This window comes from Apodemus sylvaticus, chromosome 2 (assembly GCF_947179515.1).
Source record: "Apodemus sylvaticus chromosome 2, mApoSyl1.1, whole genome shotgun sequence".
NCBI lineage: Eukaryota > Metazoa > Chordata > Mammalia > Rodentia > Muridae > Apodemus > Apodemus sylvaticus.
Window position 1 is genome coordinate 171,782,706 of NC_067473.1, and position 17,505 is coordinate 171,800,210.

The 17,505-nt window shown below is 46.5% G+C and overlaps 1 protein-coding gene across 1 annotated transcript in view; it reads left to right on the forward strand.

Moving 5' to 3' along the window:
- Positions 1–17,505, forward strand: part of Etv6 (ETS variant transcription factor 6) — a 237,125-nt gene that overhangs the window by 203,259 nt on the left and 16,361 nt on the right. The window contains exon 6 of the mRNA XM_052175098.1: positions 11,728–12,276. Within this exon, the coding sequence (XP_052031058.1) occupies positions 11,728–12,276 (549 nt within the window). The remainder of the gene's footprint in view (positions 1–11,727; positions 12,277–17,505) is intronic.

Genomic DNA, 17,505 nt, shown 5'->3' on the forward strand with positions numbered 1-17,505 from the left:
GAAATTATCAACATACTTTGAATGTGACCGGCCACCCGAGGTCAAGTATGGGATTCGACACGTGTGATGTCATGTGGGCACTTGGGGTCTCAGACCATAGAGCACTTCAGAGCTCAGATCTTGGCTTAGAGATGTTCAGCCTTTATATGAATGGCAGGCCAGAAAGAGAAGAAACACCACAGTGTGTGCTTCAATGAGAGCCCCCTCTGTGGCCAAGCATCCTGATACAGTGGGTGTGCAGGGACACAACTGTGCCCAAGGCTGCGTTTACCCCCAAGCCCCCAGTTCCACTTCACCCCAGCTTAGCCAGTTCAGACAGCGATCATTTCACAGTAGGAATTCATATCATAGAGCAGATGTGTCTTATTTAACTTATCAATGACTTCCTGCAAGTGTCCCCTGTGGGTCCATTACACTGAAGTCTCACCTTCCACACTGGCAGCTGTAAGGCCGTGCTAGCTGTGAGAAGCCTGGAGTTGGCTCAGGGCTTCCCCTCCTGCCCTGGACAGGATGGTGACCACATCATTGCAAACATATCTCCACAGCATACTCTGCTGAAATCCCTTCAGGCCTTGAGCAGAGCAGTTGTCTAAAACAATTTCCACTCTCTTTGTTATGGAAGATGAGGATAAACTATTACTAAGTTGACTTACAGTGTCTGATCTATTATTTATTACTTAGCATAGAGACACAGTACTCCACTAATGATGAAGCCAGAACAACAGGCATAAACCAGAACCATTCCAGACAACCCAGATGGGGCAGTGTGCATGCGTGCATGCTTGCTTGCACCTGTGTGAGTGCATGTGTGCACACGCATGTGCATGTGTGCGTTTAAAGAACAGGGTCTGGAAGTCTGGAAACCAGGCTCTAGGCCCCAGTTCTGAGAGAACAAATCATGAAGGTCAAGTTTCTCATTTCTCCGGCTCTCTGTTCCCCCCGTGGTGAGAAGAGAGGATAAATTAGATGGTGCTAAGAGTCTTTTACAACTTTAAAATCCTCAGAGAGCCAAGTAATACAGAGATGAAGAAAACAGTCTTCACTGTTGGGGGTCTTAGGCAATTAAGACATAGCAGCAAGCCAGGACAGAGTCCGTCTTGGTGTTGCCCAGTAACAGTTGAAAATCCTCCTAGTCTCCATTGTGTCCCCTTATCCAGAACTCCTGACAGCACAGCCCTTCCCAGCGTGGGACAGACAGTAGCTTCATTCACCCGAGGTGAAAAGTGAAGTTTCCACAGGTTCCTCTGCTCTATCATGTGTCTTCTTCAGTCACTCTAGCTTAGATATTGAGGTGGGGGTTCTCACTTGAACCCAAAGCTCGCCAGTCCTGCTAGCCTGCTTCAGGGATCCCCTGTCTCTGCCTCCTATTTGCTGGGATTGCGGGTGGGCTATCTCAGCCACCCACCGTTTCTGTGAGTGCTTGCTGCAGGTCCGGGCCCTGGTCCTTATAATTTCATGGCAAGCACTTTTTACTTGCTGAATCCTATCTCCCGACACACGAAGCCAAAATTTAAATCTAGGTGAGTTCACAACAGACCAGAGTGTTTCTCTCATGGGTTTTGTACATTTTCAGTGTTCATTCAGCCTGAAAATAGAGGAAAATGTTGGAAAATAAGACAGTTTCATAGAGATTATGATATTAAGGCAATTTCTCAGACCCTACGAGGGCACAGTGGATCTGGTGAGCCTTTGTCCAATCAAATGTAAACAACAAAATGTCAAAGAGAATTTTGCAGAGGTCTTTTACATGACCTCTTTTATTTTTCTGAATCAACACCGCTAGCCCAGGCTGGCCTCTAAGTCACTATGTAGTCAAGTAAGCAAGACATTCCTGCCTCCACCCCTCCAGGGCTGGGATGATAGGACATCACTGTGCTGGGCTTTATGTGGTACAGGAGGGCAGAGCCCAGGGCCTCATTGCCTGCTGGGCAAGCACTCTAACAACTGAGCTACATCCCAACCCTGGCTCCTGAATCTTAAAAGCTTACTCAGAATTGGAAGGAATAAACCTTCTGGATAGCTGGTTCTCCCAGGGTGAGTAGACTCAGCACGAGGAAAACCTCCCAGCCTGTGTGATGTGTAGGGTCGGAATCAGACGTGGGGCTCTAGAAATGGAAGGCGGTGCTTCTGTGTAGCCCCAGACCTTCCTTACCATTGCCACAGAGGCACCACAGAGAGAAAGCTTTTGTCTGCCCCTGACCATGGCCTTTACTGAGTATGAAAAAAACACTCACTCAATTCTCTAGTCTGACTGGAATGGTATTGATAAACGAAGTGTCAAAGATGCCACCAGCTAGGATGTGTCATGTTTGTTATGTATTTTAATGGCGTAGCGCATGAAGGAGCCAGAGAGCGCCGTGAGCGTGTGCCAGGCCACCCAGACTCAAAGACTTTCTGACTCCCCCAGTTCGCCTGCTCTGTGTCTCAGGGCAAATTAGTTTCTCCACGCATCAAAGAAGGAAAATTGTAGTACCTGCCTCAGACCATGCAAGAGAGAACTGCATTGCCCTGAGATCTGCCCAGGAAAAGCACCTGTCAGGAAGCACCCAGCAAATGTCCCTCCTTGTCATCCCGTTACTTAGTTGAGTTTCTAAATCGTCCTTTTCTTGTAAATTCTTAATTGTGATAAGATATGCGTTAAGCCTTATAGCCTGGCCTATGTTTCAGTTCAGGGGTTGAGCAGCTCCACCTCAGAGTGAAATAGTCCTTTTTTTTTTCTTTCCTTTGCTTCCAATTTCAGGTTTCTTAACCTTCATCTTTGGGAACAGACTCTGGGTGCTTGACTCGGGTGTCAGATTTGGGCATCCCATGCATGTTAAAGGCCTATCACTTGCCCTAAAACACCTCTCTAGACTAGCTGGGCACCATCTCTTTCAGAATTGTTCTGGGGACTATCGGTCTTCGCTGTTTGCAGAGCATGGCCTGTTTGGCAATGAACACGTGTTGCATCCTGGGACCTGGGACATGCTGGGTCATCCCCTCCCCCATCTAGAACCTTCTGTGAATCTCTGGCCATCTCTTCTTCCATCTAATATAAGATGAACCTTCTCACCCCCTCTCCACGCTGTGATTCTAAAAGCTGGCAGCAGGTCATGAGCGGTCCCTGGAGAATAAGAGCAGGTCAGATCAACACTTCCTGTCCCCAACTAAATATGATGAAATGGAGGAAAAGACCCTTCCTTCCTGTTTCAGGGCCATGGTTGGCTTACCCTTGTTCTTTCTGACCTCCATCCCCTCCTCAGAATGGGCTAGCCACACCAAAGGAAGTCACCGGACAGTGCACACAGTCTCTTGGCATCTCCCGCCAGCCCTCAGTCTTTTTCTCTGTCTGCTGTGGTCAGGAGAATGCTTTTAGGTCTGGGACAAAGCCTCTTCAGCCAAAAGTTCCATGGGCAGGAGATTCCTATACACATGAGTAACTCCAGAGATAGGCAGGAAGTCTCCAAGAAACTTTGGGGAAATCTTACGAGTTCCTTGGAGATCAGGCTCTGGAATCAGTGGATTCCAACTCTAAAGAAGGACATTCTCTGCCGAAGGGCTACCAATTGGCTGTCCCCACTCCAAGACTCTTTCTTCAGCCTTAGCTCTGTGCTGCCCTCTCCCTAGTCTCTGTTAGCTGTTGATAAGTTTCCCCACAGGTCTAATTGGCTCATTTCAGATTCTGCCCCTTAGAATCTCCTTTTTTGTAAGACAGAGTCTCATATAACCCGAGCTGGCCTCAAACTTGCTATGTAGCCAAGGATTGCTCTCAATATAGCTATCTATCTCCATCCCTGGTTTATTTAATGTTGGGGATCAAGCCTAGGGCTGTGTGTATGCTGGGCAAGCACTCTACAACTCAGCTACCTCCAAGCTCCCCTTGATTTATTTGAGGATTTAATTTTATTTTGTGCGTATGAGTGTTTTGCCTGTGTGTGTGTGTGTGTGTGTGTGTGTGTACCCAAGGCTTGCAGATTCCCTCAAAACTGAAGTTACAGATGGTTGTGAACCATGTGGGTGCTGAGAACTAAACACCCACACTCTGCAAAAGTAGCAAGTGCTCTTAACCACTGGGCCGTCTCTCCAGCTGACCTCCCACTCCCGCACCCTGGTTCCTTAAATCGCTTCTTCCAGCTGCTGTGTTGAAACTGAGAGAGACCTCTCTCTCTCTACTCTGCCACTGACTGTGCCTGAAAATGCGCAGATGATCTGTGCTGACCCGACGGAGCAGACAGCCCACTTGCAGGCAGCATCTGCCTAGCCCGAGGGAAGACCAGTGAGAAGGTTTGCTTCCTTCAGCCCGTGTTATCAAATGCTTTTGAAAAGTCCAGGGATAGTTGATTGAACAGTACCTTCCTTCCAGCCAGCCAGCATTACTTACTTCTTAGACCCTAGAGGGGAATTCAGTTGAGAGGGACAGGTAAAAGGTCAGTAAGTGGTCTCCGACCAAGCGGAAACTGAACCTTGAAGGAAAGCAGTTGGGGTAAAGGAAGGCTAGCATTCTACTAGGTTGCTGTAACAGACACCAACACGAGACTGCTGTAGACACGGTATGTCCTGCTCTAGAAGCCTACGCTTAGGGTTGCTTTCCTTGAAAGCTGAGGGGAGGACCTGATCTAAGACTCGGTCTTAGCTACAGAAGTCTGGTGGACATTTAATCCATAGTGTTGCTAGTCTTGGAGGTCCTACCTTGCCCTTGGTATAGCATTCCTCCTGTATGCGTGTGTCCATGTCCCCAACCTCCATTTTGTAAGGGTACCAGTCATATTGAATAATGAGGAATCCCATCTCCCCTCTGTTACTGTGACAAGCACCATGACCCAAAACACTGGGACTGGAGAGGTGGCTCATGGATTAAGAACCCTTGCTGTTCTTCCAGAGGACCCACCCATGCACATAAAATAAATTTTTAATTAAATAAAAATAACCACTGAGAGGAGAAAAGGGTTTGTTTCAGCTTACAGGTTACACTTCCATCACTGAAAGAAGTCATAGCCGGAATTTGATACAAAAAGCATAGCAAGGCAGCTATGTGCAGCCTCTTCCATCAGATAGCTCTGTGGAGCCTCTGCCATCAGACAGCTCTGTGTAGACTCTGCCATGATGTTTGCTCACTTTTCTAAGATAGGACGAAGAACATTACTTTTTAAAAAACTTTTCTTTATACCTTTTTTTTTGGTTACTGACCCAAGAGATAATCCGGTTTTTCTGGTATTCTGAGCGTTTTCACTCTTTTTCTGAAGCCCTCTCTTATTTTGCCACATGAGTTCTTGTTGCCCTCCCTTGCAAATGTCAGTTTTCCTTCCCCTTCCCAGAAGCTGCCAAGATTTATAGCTAGCCTACCCCATTGTTTTCTCTAAACTTGGCCCATTTTCCTTTCACAAAAAGAAAACGACAATGACAACGTAACCATGGAGGTATGCTTCCTGCTGGTTGTCTCCTGGGCTTTCTCCCGGGCTCACACTTTGCTAGCCCAGAGCCATCTGGCCAGGGAATGGTGCTGCCCACAGTGGGCCTCCTAACACATAAAATGGCTTCCTCTTAACTACGTATATCCCCAAGGATCTCCCTTTCATAAGGCCACATTCCAAGTGTTTGGAAGGTAAAACATTCAAATTTGGGAGTGGGGAGGCACAGTGGACAGCCCAGTGATAAGGCGAAGAGGACATGATGGTGTGTGTAAGAAATACGCTCTCACCTCATGGACTTCGAACTGGAGCCTTTAGCTTTTGTTTGGCTCTTTCACAAAACTGCTGGGGTGCGGTCCTTTATCCTGTGAAACACAGTGGCCTGAGGCTGGTGAGTCCCCTGATTTATTTCTCAGAGCCTGGGGATAGCATGGGGTGACATGGAATGTTGACATGAGATATTTGCCATAACCTTTTTGAACTTACTCATTAGTTTTAGGTGACTGAATTGGGGCTTTTGGATAAATTCAAGTAAAAACCATAGAGACAAGAGGATGAGGAATTTCAGGTCATTGTTAACTAGACAGTAAGTTCAAGGTCAGACTGGTCTACATGGGATTCCGTATCAGTTACTTTTCTCATTTCTGTGACAAGATGGCAAACAAGAACACCTTAAAGGGAAAGTCTTTGTTGGCTCACGGTTTGAAGGCACAGCCAATGGTTGTGGGCAAAACACATTGGCATTGGCGGGAGGGTGAAGCAGCCAATCACGTTGTATCCATAGTCAGAGAGCAGAGAAACATGAACGTTGCCTCTCTACTCCGTTATGTCTGTAATCCCGGCATACTGGCTGGAGCCGCCCATTGGGGTCTTCCTCTTTACTCAAAGCTGTCTGAGAACACCCTTAAACACACTTAGAGGCATGTTTGCATGGTGATTTCATATCCTAGGAAGTTGACAATCAACACTAGCCATCACAGACCCGGTCTCACACATGTGGGTGGCAGTTGGAGATGGAGAGGTGGGGGCGGGGTGCTAATAAATGATAGGAAAGTGGATAAGACTCTTATTCTCTTCTGAGATCTGCGTTATTTGTTTGGTTCAAAGAATGGGATCCTCTGTGTCTGAAGACACTTGTAAAGACAAAACTCTGGGCTCAGAAAGCACGCTGTCAGCCAGTCTGAAAGCACACTGTGCGTAGCTCGGCCTCCCTCTTCCTTGTGCATTCCCCACCCCTATCAAGACCTTCAGAACCAGGGTGGCATGGTAGACAGTTTCCCAGTTTTCCAGTTGAGCAACTTACCAAGAACAAACCCAGACATCAAGGCCACCTCCTCCCCCACACCAAAAGAAGAAAGAAGAAAAAAAAAAAAAAAAACCCTGAGACAGAAGACGCCCACATCTGAGGGATTTCACGCACTCGCTGTCCAAGCAGTGTATTTCCTGTGTCCAGAGCTCCTCTGCCTGCCGGCTCTGGTCTCTTCAGTTTCCACACTCGACTGCCAGCGTATAACGGAGCAACAGGCAGCAGGGCAGGTTCAGAGCCCACTGCATTCGTGGGTGCGAGCTTTGTACTGAGGCAGAGCTCGGAAGGCCTGTTGCAGACCTCTCGGCCGGCACAGTGGTTGTGCCCAGACCACCAGGAGCCAGGAATTAAATACCCTCAGATCCACTTGTCTACCATTAATGTTATCAGCTCCATCAAGTGCTTCCTCTTTCAGCGGTGTCTGCAGAGAAATAAATAAATCAAGCTCTGCCCCAGCTTTCCCTGCCCAGGATCCAGAGTCTGAAGTCCACTCTGAGTTGAATTATCCTCAGCACTGTCTCTCCCTCCTTCATTGTTCCAGAAGACCTGGGCAGGAACAGAGAGTGAAATCTCCCCAGGACATTACATCAGTTCCCCTTTTCCTCTTGGCATGAAAGTGCTTCCTCTCAGAGCCCTCCCTGACTTCCTAAGGCTTGTAAGGCTTGCCCCAACTACACACCCACACCCCAGCCTTGAAGCCAAGACTTCAAAGAGAGCCTGCAGGTAACCAGATTATTGGCCAACTCCTGTGTCTGTTTTGTAATTTAGAAGACGGGAAATGGATTCCGGAGATGGGATATTTTTCTAGTACAAGGTCTCCACGATCCTTAAGTAAATAGGGACATCTTTTAAGCAAGGAGTGACATTTAGAAAATATTTAAGACCCAGAATGAAACTGTCCCGAGTACTTACTTTCCAGTGACCTTGCATTGAGAAATAAAAAGGAACCACGGTCAGTTTGTCTTTACGGGTGGCAAAATTTAGGTCCATCTTAGCTACAAAAAGAACAGTCAGTGCCCTTGAAGGCATATGAGGCAAGTGGCATGTGTCATTTCAACTTCTGTCTAGGCAAGAGAGATCAGGACTTCTGAAAGAAACTTTTAGCCAGACACAGTAGCTCATGCCTATAATCCTGGCACTTGGAGGCTGAGGCAAGGCAATTGCTTTGAGTTAGGATTGCTACAGCGTTAAGACCCTGTCTCTTAAAAGAAAAGAATGAACAATACTTTTCTAATAGAAATTATCTGTCCCCTATAGAGAGGTAGAGGAAACTCTTTGAGGAGGCACCAGTCTCAAGACCCTCTCGCTACCAAACTGTTTCCTCCATGCGTGACCTGTCTCTCTTTTCATCTTCCATGAGAATCTTTTCATCTATAGATACTTCTGGGTAAGCCAACGAAGATGAAGGCTGCTTACAAATGAGACCCACAGAAGCGAGTGTTTGAGCTCAACACCAGTAGCTCCTCTGCCCATGCCTTCAGTGATCGCCTGCCGGGAAACGTTAAATGCCATGGGAAGCAAAATCTTAGAAAGGGCCTCAAGGTTGCAGGTGGTTGGTGGAGCTCCCCTACTCTTCAAAAGCAAGCAGTCATAACTGAACAACCGCTTAAGGCATGTTGGCTGGCTTTGACTGGCCCTAGAAGAGGCTTGGCTCCAAAGTTTAGATTTGGGTTGGGGTGGTGGCGGTGGCGGTGGTGGTGGTGGTGGGGATCGTGGTTGGTTAGTTAGTTGGTTGTTTTTTTTTTGTTTTGTTTTGTTTTCCCAGATTTTGGAGTGTTTACTTAATGGTGAGACAGGCTGGTGATAAAACCCAAGTCTAAACATGAATTCTCTTTGTATTTCATACATACACTACACTTGTGGCTTGCAGGAAATCCGATGAGATGTTTCTTCAGTTGTTTTATTGATGAAACAATCTTCACAGTGTGGCATTTTCCACTGGTGGCATTATATAGGCACACTCAGTAAGTTTCAGATTCTGGGGGGTTTTCGATGAACAATTATGATACTTATCCTGATCTTCCCTCGCCTACCCCATATCACCTTTAGGATTCAAACCCCACGCACTCTGATTTTTGAGACAAGGTCTCACTATGTAACCCAAGCTGGCATGAAGCTCCTGACAGTCCTTCTGCCTCAGCCTCCCAACTGCTAAGATTACAGCTTCCACCAGTACACCCAGCCCGAGACTGCTCTTGGCGTATGACTTTAAGCGCAGCCCAAGACTTTAAGCATACCTGCTGTCAAATATCTGTGCGCCAGTCCATTGGGTGTAACCTGCTCGTGTTTGCTGAGCTTCAGAAATCTTCTAGTGTCTTGTGGATATTGTGGCTCTAGTTACTTAAACTTGGCCATTATTTCTTCCCTCTCCCGGCCCACCCATTCCTTGTACACTTAGGCATACATATTTGATTAGTTGATGTCATAATTTGTTTTTAATTTCCTCTCTCATCTCCAGTACGCTATAGTCTGTCCATTCTACTCTTTCACTTAGTATATTGTACTTTTTGGTTCTAGAATCTTCATTTTTTTTCTAAGTTTCTGTTTCGAAAGTTCCTATATGTCATTACTTAATTGTGACTGTGGTGTCCCTGAAATGCTAACCACTGCCTTAAATTTCTTTAAAGTCTCTTTAGTTAATCCCATCAGTGCTGCAGAATCTGTTCCTGTGAGTGGCCTTTTAATAACAGGGCACATCTTCTGTGTCTAGAAAAACTTGATTCTGAACTTTACGGTTAGCATGTGGAAAGAGACTTCAGGTCGTGTTATATTCCTATGAAGAGTGTTGACCCCTATGCTTGCAGACAGTTCATCTATTAGCCAGTCACTTCTAGCGTGTAGCAGCTGGTTTATAGTTTTCTGGGGAAAATCTGTTGCATCTTTGCCCTTAGCCCTCAGCAAGGACCCTTTGTAGTGTAACTCAGGATTTACTACACTAACATGTGGCCATGCTGGGGTATTGACAAAGCTTTTTAACTTTGTAGGTCTCAAGCTCTGACCTGCATCTCTCTCTACTACAGTGGTCAGGAGCTGGGACTTCTGTTCGTAACTCTCAGCCACACAACCCCTGCTTTCAAGTCTCTCCAGTGTGTGTATTGGTCAGGAGTCAAACAGGAACGTGAGAGAATGTTAGCATGCTGTTTTGGGCATTCTCTCTGGTATGCTGCCCTTCCACAGGTTTCTCCGTTTTTGGCACCTACTTGTGTCCTGGCAGCAGTTCCCATGGGTTCCTTTCATCTTCAAACTGCCTTGTACAGTCACTGATGAGGGTACTCTTGGGGATATATATATATATATATATATATATATATATATATATATAGTCTTGCTCCATGAAGGCCCTGCCTTTTAAAAATAAAATCCCTTGTGTTTTCGTCTCTTTGAGGTCATTGTTCAATATCTTTACATGGATTGTTTATTTATTATATCCAGTTTCTGTAAAGTCTACCTGTAAGAAGTTTGGGTTGAGAGGGCCACTCTGCTGTTATTGAAACTGGAGCTCCTCTTTCTCTTGTTTGGTGAATGGTGGCTGGCTTAAATCCTTTACTGTCCCTTCTTATATGACCATTGAATACCAACCCTAGGCAAAATCCTGAGCTATCTGTCATTCCTTTCCTTAGCTGATTAGTACTCTTACCATTTAATGATCTGGACTAGTAAACAAGTGTCCAGTGATACCTGTCCCAGTGAGGAAGGGCTTTTGAATTTATGGCATTAGATCATACAACAGTTGGGAACCAGGCATGTTTGCTTTCTATGAGTCTTGTATGCTGTATTCACTCTATCATCTTTTGTTAAATGCCTCCAGTGATGAAGGAGATCTGGTAGGATTTTAAAAAGAAAAAGAAATCTCAATTTTCATGCTAACCTAATATAACCTTTCTGTGAACCTCAGCTCTTTCTCTGACCTGGTAGAGTCCCATTTCCCTTTCTTGGGTTTGTCACGTAGACAAAGGTGATGTCTTTGACATTGTCTTAACACTTAGAACTATGGGTAAGTTTGTGGCCAGAATAGGGGTCAACAAAAGTTCTCATCTTCCTGCTGAGACTGCCTCAGAAACTCCTATAGCCAGAGTTCCCCATGACAATGCATATATCCCAGTTAAACATAGCTCATATATTTCTGTGGGCAGATACCTGGCCTGAACTTCAGCAGGGAACCCACATCACCTGTGCCATCCTCAGCCCAGCCCCACCGCTACGTCAGCTCTAGAGCTGTAGACACTTCAGGGGTCCTCAACAGCATGTAAATCCCGGTGCAATGAAGAGCATGTGTTGTTAGGGTGCCTGTGCGCCCACCCTTCCTGCTTCCACTGCTGACTCCGAGTTCACGATGATCTGCACACTCAGGGACACGCTTCCAAAAGCTCTCTCAAATACAAAATCACCATTCTATAAAAAGCACAATCGTTGCTGCTGCGGACTGGTTTCTGTATATGATGTTGTCCCCCTTCCCCCAGGTCTGTGTGGCAGGCACAGTAATACTTGCAGATTCTAGAATCTAATTCTGATCCTTTGCCCATTGGCCGGCATGGTGCAGGGAAGTTGTTTTGGGTTCACTTTTACAATCTGTGAAATGGGTATATAGTTTATGTCCCTACTAAGAAGGAGTTTTAAATAATAAAACCCAGGACTTAGAAGAGAATCATCATTAATCGCCATTGCTAACAGCTGTAACAATACCATCACGAGGAGAAAATGAAGACTTAAGCTCACTAGAGCACCTGGAGAGAAACCCCTAAAAACACCTCATCTCTGAAACCTGCCCAGCGGAGCCATCCGAGGAGCAGAGAAGGGCATTGGATCCCTTGTGTATTTCAGGCACTGGCAGATGCCAGATAGAGTGTTGATGGACGTCCCTAGCTTGTCCGGGGTTGCAAGTATGTGCTCTGGAGTTCTGTTTGAACAGAGGAGGAGCCACAGGGGTCAGGGTTAAGCGTGGCTCCATGGTTCAGTACAGCTGCCTACAGAGCACTGGTGAGGTCATGGGGCTGCAGACTCGGGTCTGTGACTGTCCTTTCTTTTGCCCCACAGATAACTGTGTCCAGAGGACACCCAGGACGCCAGCGGAGAGCATGCACCACAACCCTCCCACCATTGAACTCTTACATCGCCCTAGGTCACCCATCACCACAAACCACAGGCCTTCTCCCGACCCCGAGCAGCAGAGGCCCCTGCGGTCTCCCCTGGACAACATGATCCGCCGCCTCTCGCCAGCGGAGAGAGCCCAGGGGCCGAGGCTGCAGCAGGAAAACAACCACCAGGAATCCTACCCCCTGTCAGTGTCTCCTATGGAGAATAATCACTGCCCTCCGTCCTCGGAGTCCAACCCGAAGCCCTCGAGCCCCTGGCAGGAGAACACGCGGGTGATCCAGCTGATGCCCAGCCCCATCATGCACCCCTTGATCCTGAACCCCAGGCACTCGGTAGATTTCAAACAGTCCCGGCTCTCTGAAGACGGGATGCATCGGGAAGGAAAGCCCATCAACCTGTCTCATCGGGAGGACCTGGCTTACATGAATCACATCATGGTCTCCGTGTCCCCACCTGAAGAGCACGCCATGCCCATTGGGAGAATAGCAGGTGAGTGAGCTCAGCCCTCTCGCTGCCCAACAGTAGCCATGCGGCTAGCCACACACCGCCGGCTGGTGGTGTTAGTGTGTTAACCTGCCTGCAGAGGTGTGGGGAGGACCAGGGGGAGCTTCTGCCTGCACGAGCCGTCCCTAATGGCCTGGTTAATGAGGCACTAGGAGAGAGCAGTTAATGAGCCTCAGAAATGTTAAGGAATGGATGTCCTCCACCCAGCTCACAAGGAGAGCTGCCTCAGAATCACGGCTGAGGGAAAACATTTAAAATCAAAGGTTTATGAAGTGCTCTAATGGGCCCATCCTGAAGTTTTCAGGTGCTAATTAATGGCCAGACATAGCCTAGAAGAACCTTTGTCTTCTATGGACAGCAACTCAGTGCTGCTTTCCCCTTGGGAGAGGGGACAGAATTGGGATTAGGGTGTTCTTAGGCAGCTGTTGCTATGTCATTTAGACAGAGAAAACTCACTCCCAAATGTTGCATTCTGTAGCTGCCTGCAGCTACTGCAAACTGGGTTCCTGGAACAGAAACTGAGGGATGGATCGGGAAAAAGCGAGAAGAAGGAGGCCAGGACGATAGTTTACCGAGGCCCCAACTTTAATGGTGGTCAGACCATTTAACAGTTTGGGCAAGCCCCTCCCCCCCAGACTCCGGGCTGAGTTCCGGGGAAGTCGTCTGGTGGTCCTTGGCTCCCCTGCTCTGGCAGCAGGGTGGGTCACCTGCTTAATTCAGAAATTCATGGACCTGGAGGAACAATGAACTTCACCTTCACTCTGAGCGCTCCACCCTAGGTGGAGTAGGATCCTGACTAGCACGGGATTCCCTGCTCAACAAAGTCTGGGAGAGGAAGTTCACCTTGTTCAATGTGGAGTTACTAACAAGTGGTATGACACCCCAATACGGCTTTGTACACCCAAATTCTTCTTTCAATTATGACAGAAGGCCCAAACATGCTCTCCTAGCAAGAAACCAAGGGGGGAGGGTAAAGCCTACCATTTAAAACTTTGCTAGCCTGCCCAGAATTTACATGGACTTCTCCAGAAGGCAGTATAGACTGTTTGTCAAGCCTTTACCTCGAGGGTGTCTCTCCATTCATGAGACATCCATGCAGTACCTACAGTGTACAGATTAACGCGTCCACTGTGCTGTATACAGCGGTGATTCAACATCCAGCATCCTCTCCCTTGTAGAACTGAGAGTGTACAAGGAAACGCACATGTGAACACCATAAGATACAGGGCAGATGGTGAGGGTTCTGTGCTTGCCCATGCAGTGTACAGGTGTCCATCAGGAGCCTTCTGTGCGGCAAAAGGCCAAGGCGGGGCGAGCACACAGAGCAGAGGCTGTGCTTGGACTGGACGGGCCGGAGGCTTCGCAAGGGTTGGGGGAAATGTGGAGCAAGTGGTTGTGCTTCCCTTGGTGGAAAGAGACCAGAGTTAAGGCAGATGATGAGGTTAGGCCCTTCTTCCTAGCTGGTCTCGCCACGGGTAGCAGCTCCCAACAGAAGCCCCACTTCACCTCTGCCTTCTTGTCTCCTCTTTTGTTTTAGTCACTTGTTTCTAGGTGTTTGTCTGTCCCTGAGTACACCTCCACCATTGCCTTGGTTTTATTGCTATAATAATTTACATCGAAGCTGTTGAGTTAAAAAAACAAAATGGAGAGGCTAGAGAGATCTGGCAGTCTTAATTCCCTCTGTTTAGGCCACAGACCCTAGGTGCCTTGGCATACACTTGTAATCCCAGTGCTGTGGGACAGAGATGTACTTCCCTGGGACTTGCTGGCCAACAAACCTAGCCTATTTGGGCAGTTCCAGACCATGAGAGAACTGACCCTATCTCAAAAGACAAAGTAGATAGCACCTGTGGAGTGACACCCAAAGCTGTTCTATGTCCTCCACATACATACACATGCTCAACCATGGACATGCACACATATGCACATACACACAGATCAAAAGGAAATGGCTACTAAAAGTGTGGCTCAGTAGTACTAAAATCGTGGCTCGGTGGTACAGTGCTTGCCTAGCACACATAACAACGCCCTAACGTTTGATGATCAGAGCCACAACACCAGCAGTAAGACAGCAGCTGTCTGTGGTTCGCGTGTCTTAAAAAGCTGTGCAACTGGGAGTGTGCTTGGGATTCAATCCAAAATAGTCCTGCAGGTTTTGTGATAGGGAGGAACGGGCTATGCAGTAAGATGGGGTTAGCCATGAGGTATTTGGTGATGATGTAGGCAAGCGGATGCTCATACCATTGTTCTACTTATACATGAGATTTGCTTTACTAATGAAGAAACTGCAGGATCGGTGACCAGACGGGCAAAAAAGGGAAAAAAATCTTACAGAAATATCTGAATTTCCTCAGATAGCTGGAGGAAAGGGGATGGGGTGAGAACTTCTGAGTAACGGAAGTGGCCTTAGATGCATATCGTCTTGGTCCTTCTTCAGATCCTATTGCTTGTCTATGATTCTCAGGACAGCCCTCTGGGGTTGAATCCCTGTGATGAGCCTGGGTCATTTGTACAGGGGGAAAACCACAAGGGAGATGCAGCTCCGAAGACATCAAGGCTTATCCCAAGGTCGGAGGAGGGTTTAGTGACCTTGCTGTCACTTCTTGGCTGTTGTCTGCTTCTCCTGAGGGCATAGCTTCCTTCCTTATCAAGGTCGTCCATGACCACTCTCACTTCACCACAGACTTCTTGAGAATCTTGAGATAAGCATATAGGTCCAGAAAGAAAACATGCATGAGAGAAGGAGGAGGGGAGGGAGGAGGGCTGAAGGAATGGTTTAGACATACAGCGTTGTCTTCCCTTGTAAGTTGCGTATCTGTTTCATGGATTCTACCACAACTTTTAAAACCATATACCCAGACATCAGCAGTGGATGGAGGAGGCTCAACACTTCAGATGCAACTGGAGGTAAATATCATATTAAGCAGGTTTAGTCGGTCTCACAAAGGCGGAATTATCACATTTATCTCTCATTGGTGGGTCTCGGATTTTATGTAGATATGTAAGCTCATACAGGTACAGGTATGAAAATGTAAGAAACTGTAGGGTAACAAAAGGAATGGAGAGGAAGGGGAAGGAAAGAAAAGGGAGGCCTGAGGCGTGGTGGTCTGCTCAAGCACATTTTAGACTTGCGTGGAAGTGTCTTATGCAACCCCGTGTCGTGCAAACACAGGAAGCCTCATGGAGTGTCCAGTCAGTCCTGGGATGTATCTGGGCCTCCCCAGATGCCTTGTCTTCAGGACACTTAGAGTTAGTGTCCACTTTTCCTTGCCTCTAAGAAGACACAATGTTCTAGAAGATTATCCTGGGGTCAGATCTTCTGGGGACAGTGCATTCCGACAGGATGATTGAGTCCCATACAAATACATATTAATGTTCTTATGGTCTTGTAAATGTTATAAAATCTCTAAATATATACATTACCTAATGTACCCAGATTCCATATGAGCCCATTTAACTGGCAGGCATTGGGTTTTGTTTTTTGGGGGTGTTTTTGTTTGTTTTGTTTTGTTTTGCAGGGGTGAAATGCTGGGGTCAGGGTCAGGTTGGGTGGTCACTGAGGTCCCTTCCTGCTCTGAAAATCCACAATCTGACAGTGAGTCTTGGTTCTATAACCCACTGTGGAGGTGGTTCATAGCCCCACACACCTTTTGCGGCTTTGAAGGACCCTCTGCTCCTCTCTCCCCCAACCCTCTGTCTTTCTGGGCTCCTAAGATCTTAGTAAAAGTGATTCTGTTTGTTGAAGGTCAAATTCTCTGAGTCACTGCTGTTTACACTGTAAGGTTCTGTCTAGTGAGCAGCCGTGGATGCCTTGAAATCTCTGCAGAGCGGCTGTTAGATGAGAAAATGTAGTTCCTTGAAGCCCTTTAATTGAGCACAGGAAGAAAGTGCCGCCAAATGTCAAGCTGATGCGTAACCTCACTGGAGGGTGTACACAGAAACACTACTTACCAGTGTGGAGCGAAACACAAGCCCAGATTCCTGCTGTTCACCGGTGATTGGCTTGGGTATAGGAGGATTTAGGTGTTCAGATACCTAGGAGGATCCTAGACTACATTCTTTCCAGGTAGGAGTTCACAAAGACATGAGACTCCATCTTTGGCATGAAAGAGCTGAGGTTCACTGTAAACGTAAAACACATGGGGTACACTTGTCTTAGGACTCCCACTACGTACCACAGGAGTCGAGGCTGCCTTTCAGATGGGCTTAAAAGAATACTTAAAGGGCGGGGACTGGGGAATCTGCTTCGGAGGCAGAGGCAGGTAGATCTCTGTGGGTTCAAGGCCAGCCTGTTTTACAGAATGAAACCCTGCCTCAAAATAAAAAATTTTTAATAATTTATTTTTATTTTATGTAAATTGGTATTTTGCCAGCATGTCTGTGCGATTATGTCAGATTCCCCGGAATTGGAGTTGCAGACAATTGTGAGCTACCATGTAGATGCTGGGAATTGAACCCAGGTCCTCTGGAAGAACAGCTAGTCCTCCTAACCATTGAGCCATCTCTCCAACCATAAAATAAACATTTAAATAAATAAATAAATAAATAAATAAATAAATAAATAAATAAATAAATAAATAAATAAAATGCTTAGAATTTGGGGAATAAAGAAAAAGCATTCTAGATGGAAAAAACTCAGATACAAACATAAGAAGCTATGAAGACCCAAGTGTTCTTTTCTATTTCTAGTAGAGATACATGGCCAAGAACTTGGCTGTCCAAGTCAACTAAAAAATTATTTTTTAGAAACTCTTCTTTTCCCAGCTCTGCAAAAACCTGATGAATCATGCAAATAAAAGATCACATAAGCAATAACAATTTACCCTTGGTATTAACCATATGGGAAAACTAATTTAATAGGAAAATTCAGTAAGTGATTAGCAGTTTAAATATAGATTAAGTACAAGTTAAGTCTATTTAAATATAACATGTTTTAATTTTACTTTGCAAATTAGAAGAGGTCCTGGAGATTGCCCTCTGGATAAACATCAGGCTATTTGTGTTGGAGTCCTTTCTTAGGACTAGATGAGTTCACTAGAAGCAACTTTTACAGGTAAAGGAACTGAGAGTCACCTACATCAGTAATACAGCCTCAAGCTTGTGTCCCCAAATACTTCTACCCAGAGACTTCTCCACAAGGACCGAAAGCCTTGCCCAAAATGCAGCTACCACCTGATTCTGTAAATGAGTTGACTGGGGAAAGCCACATTTTTA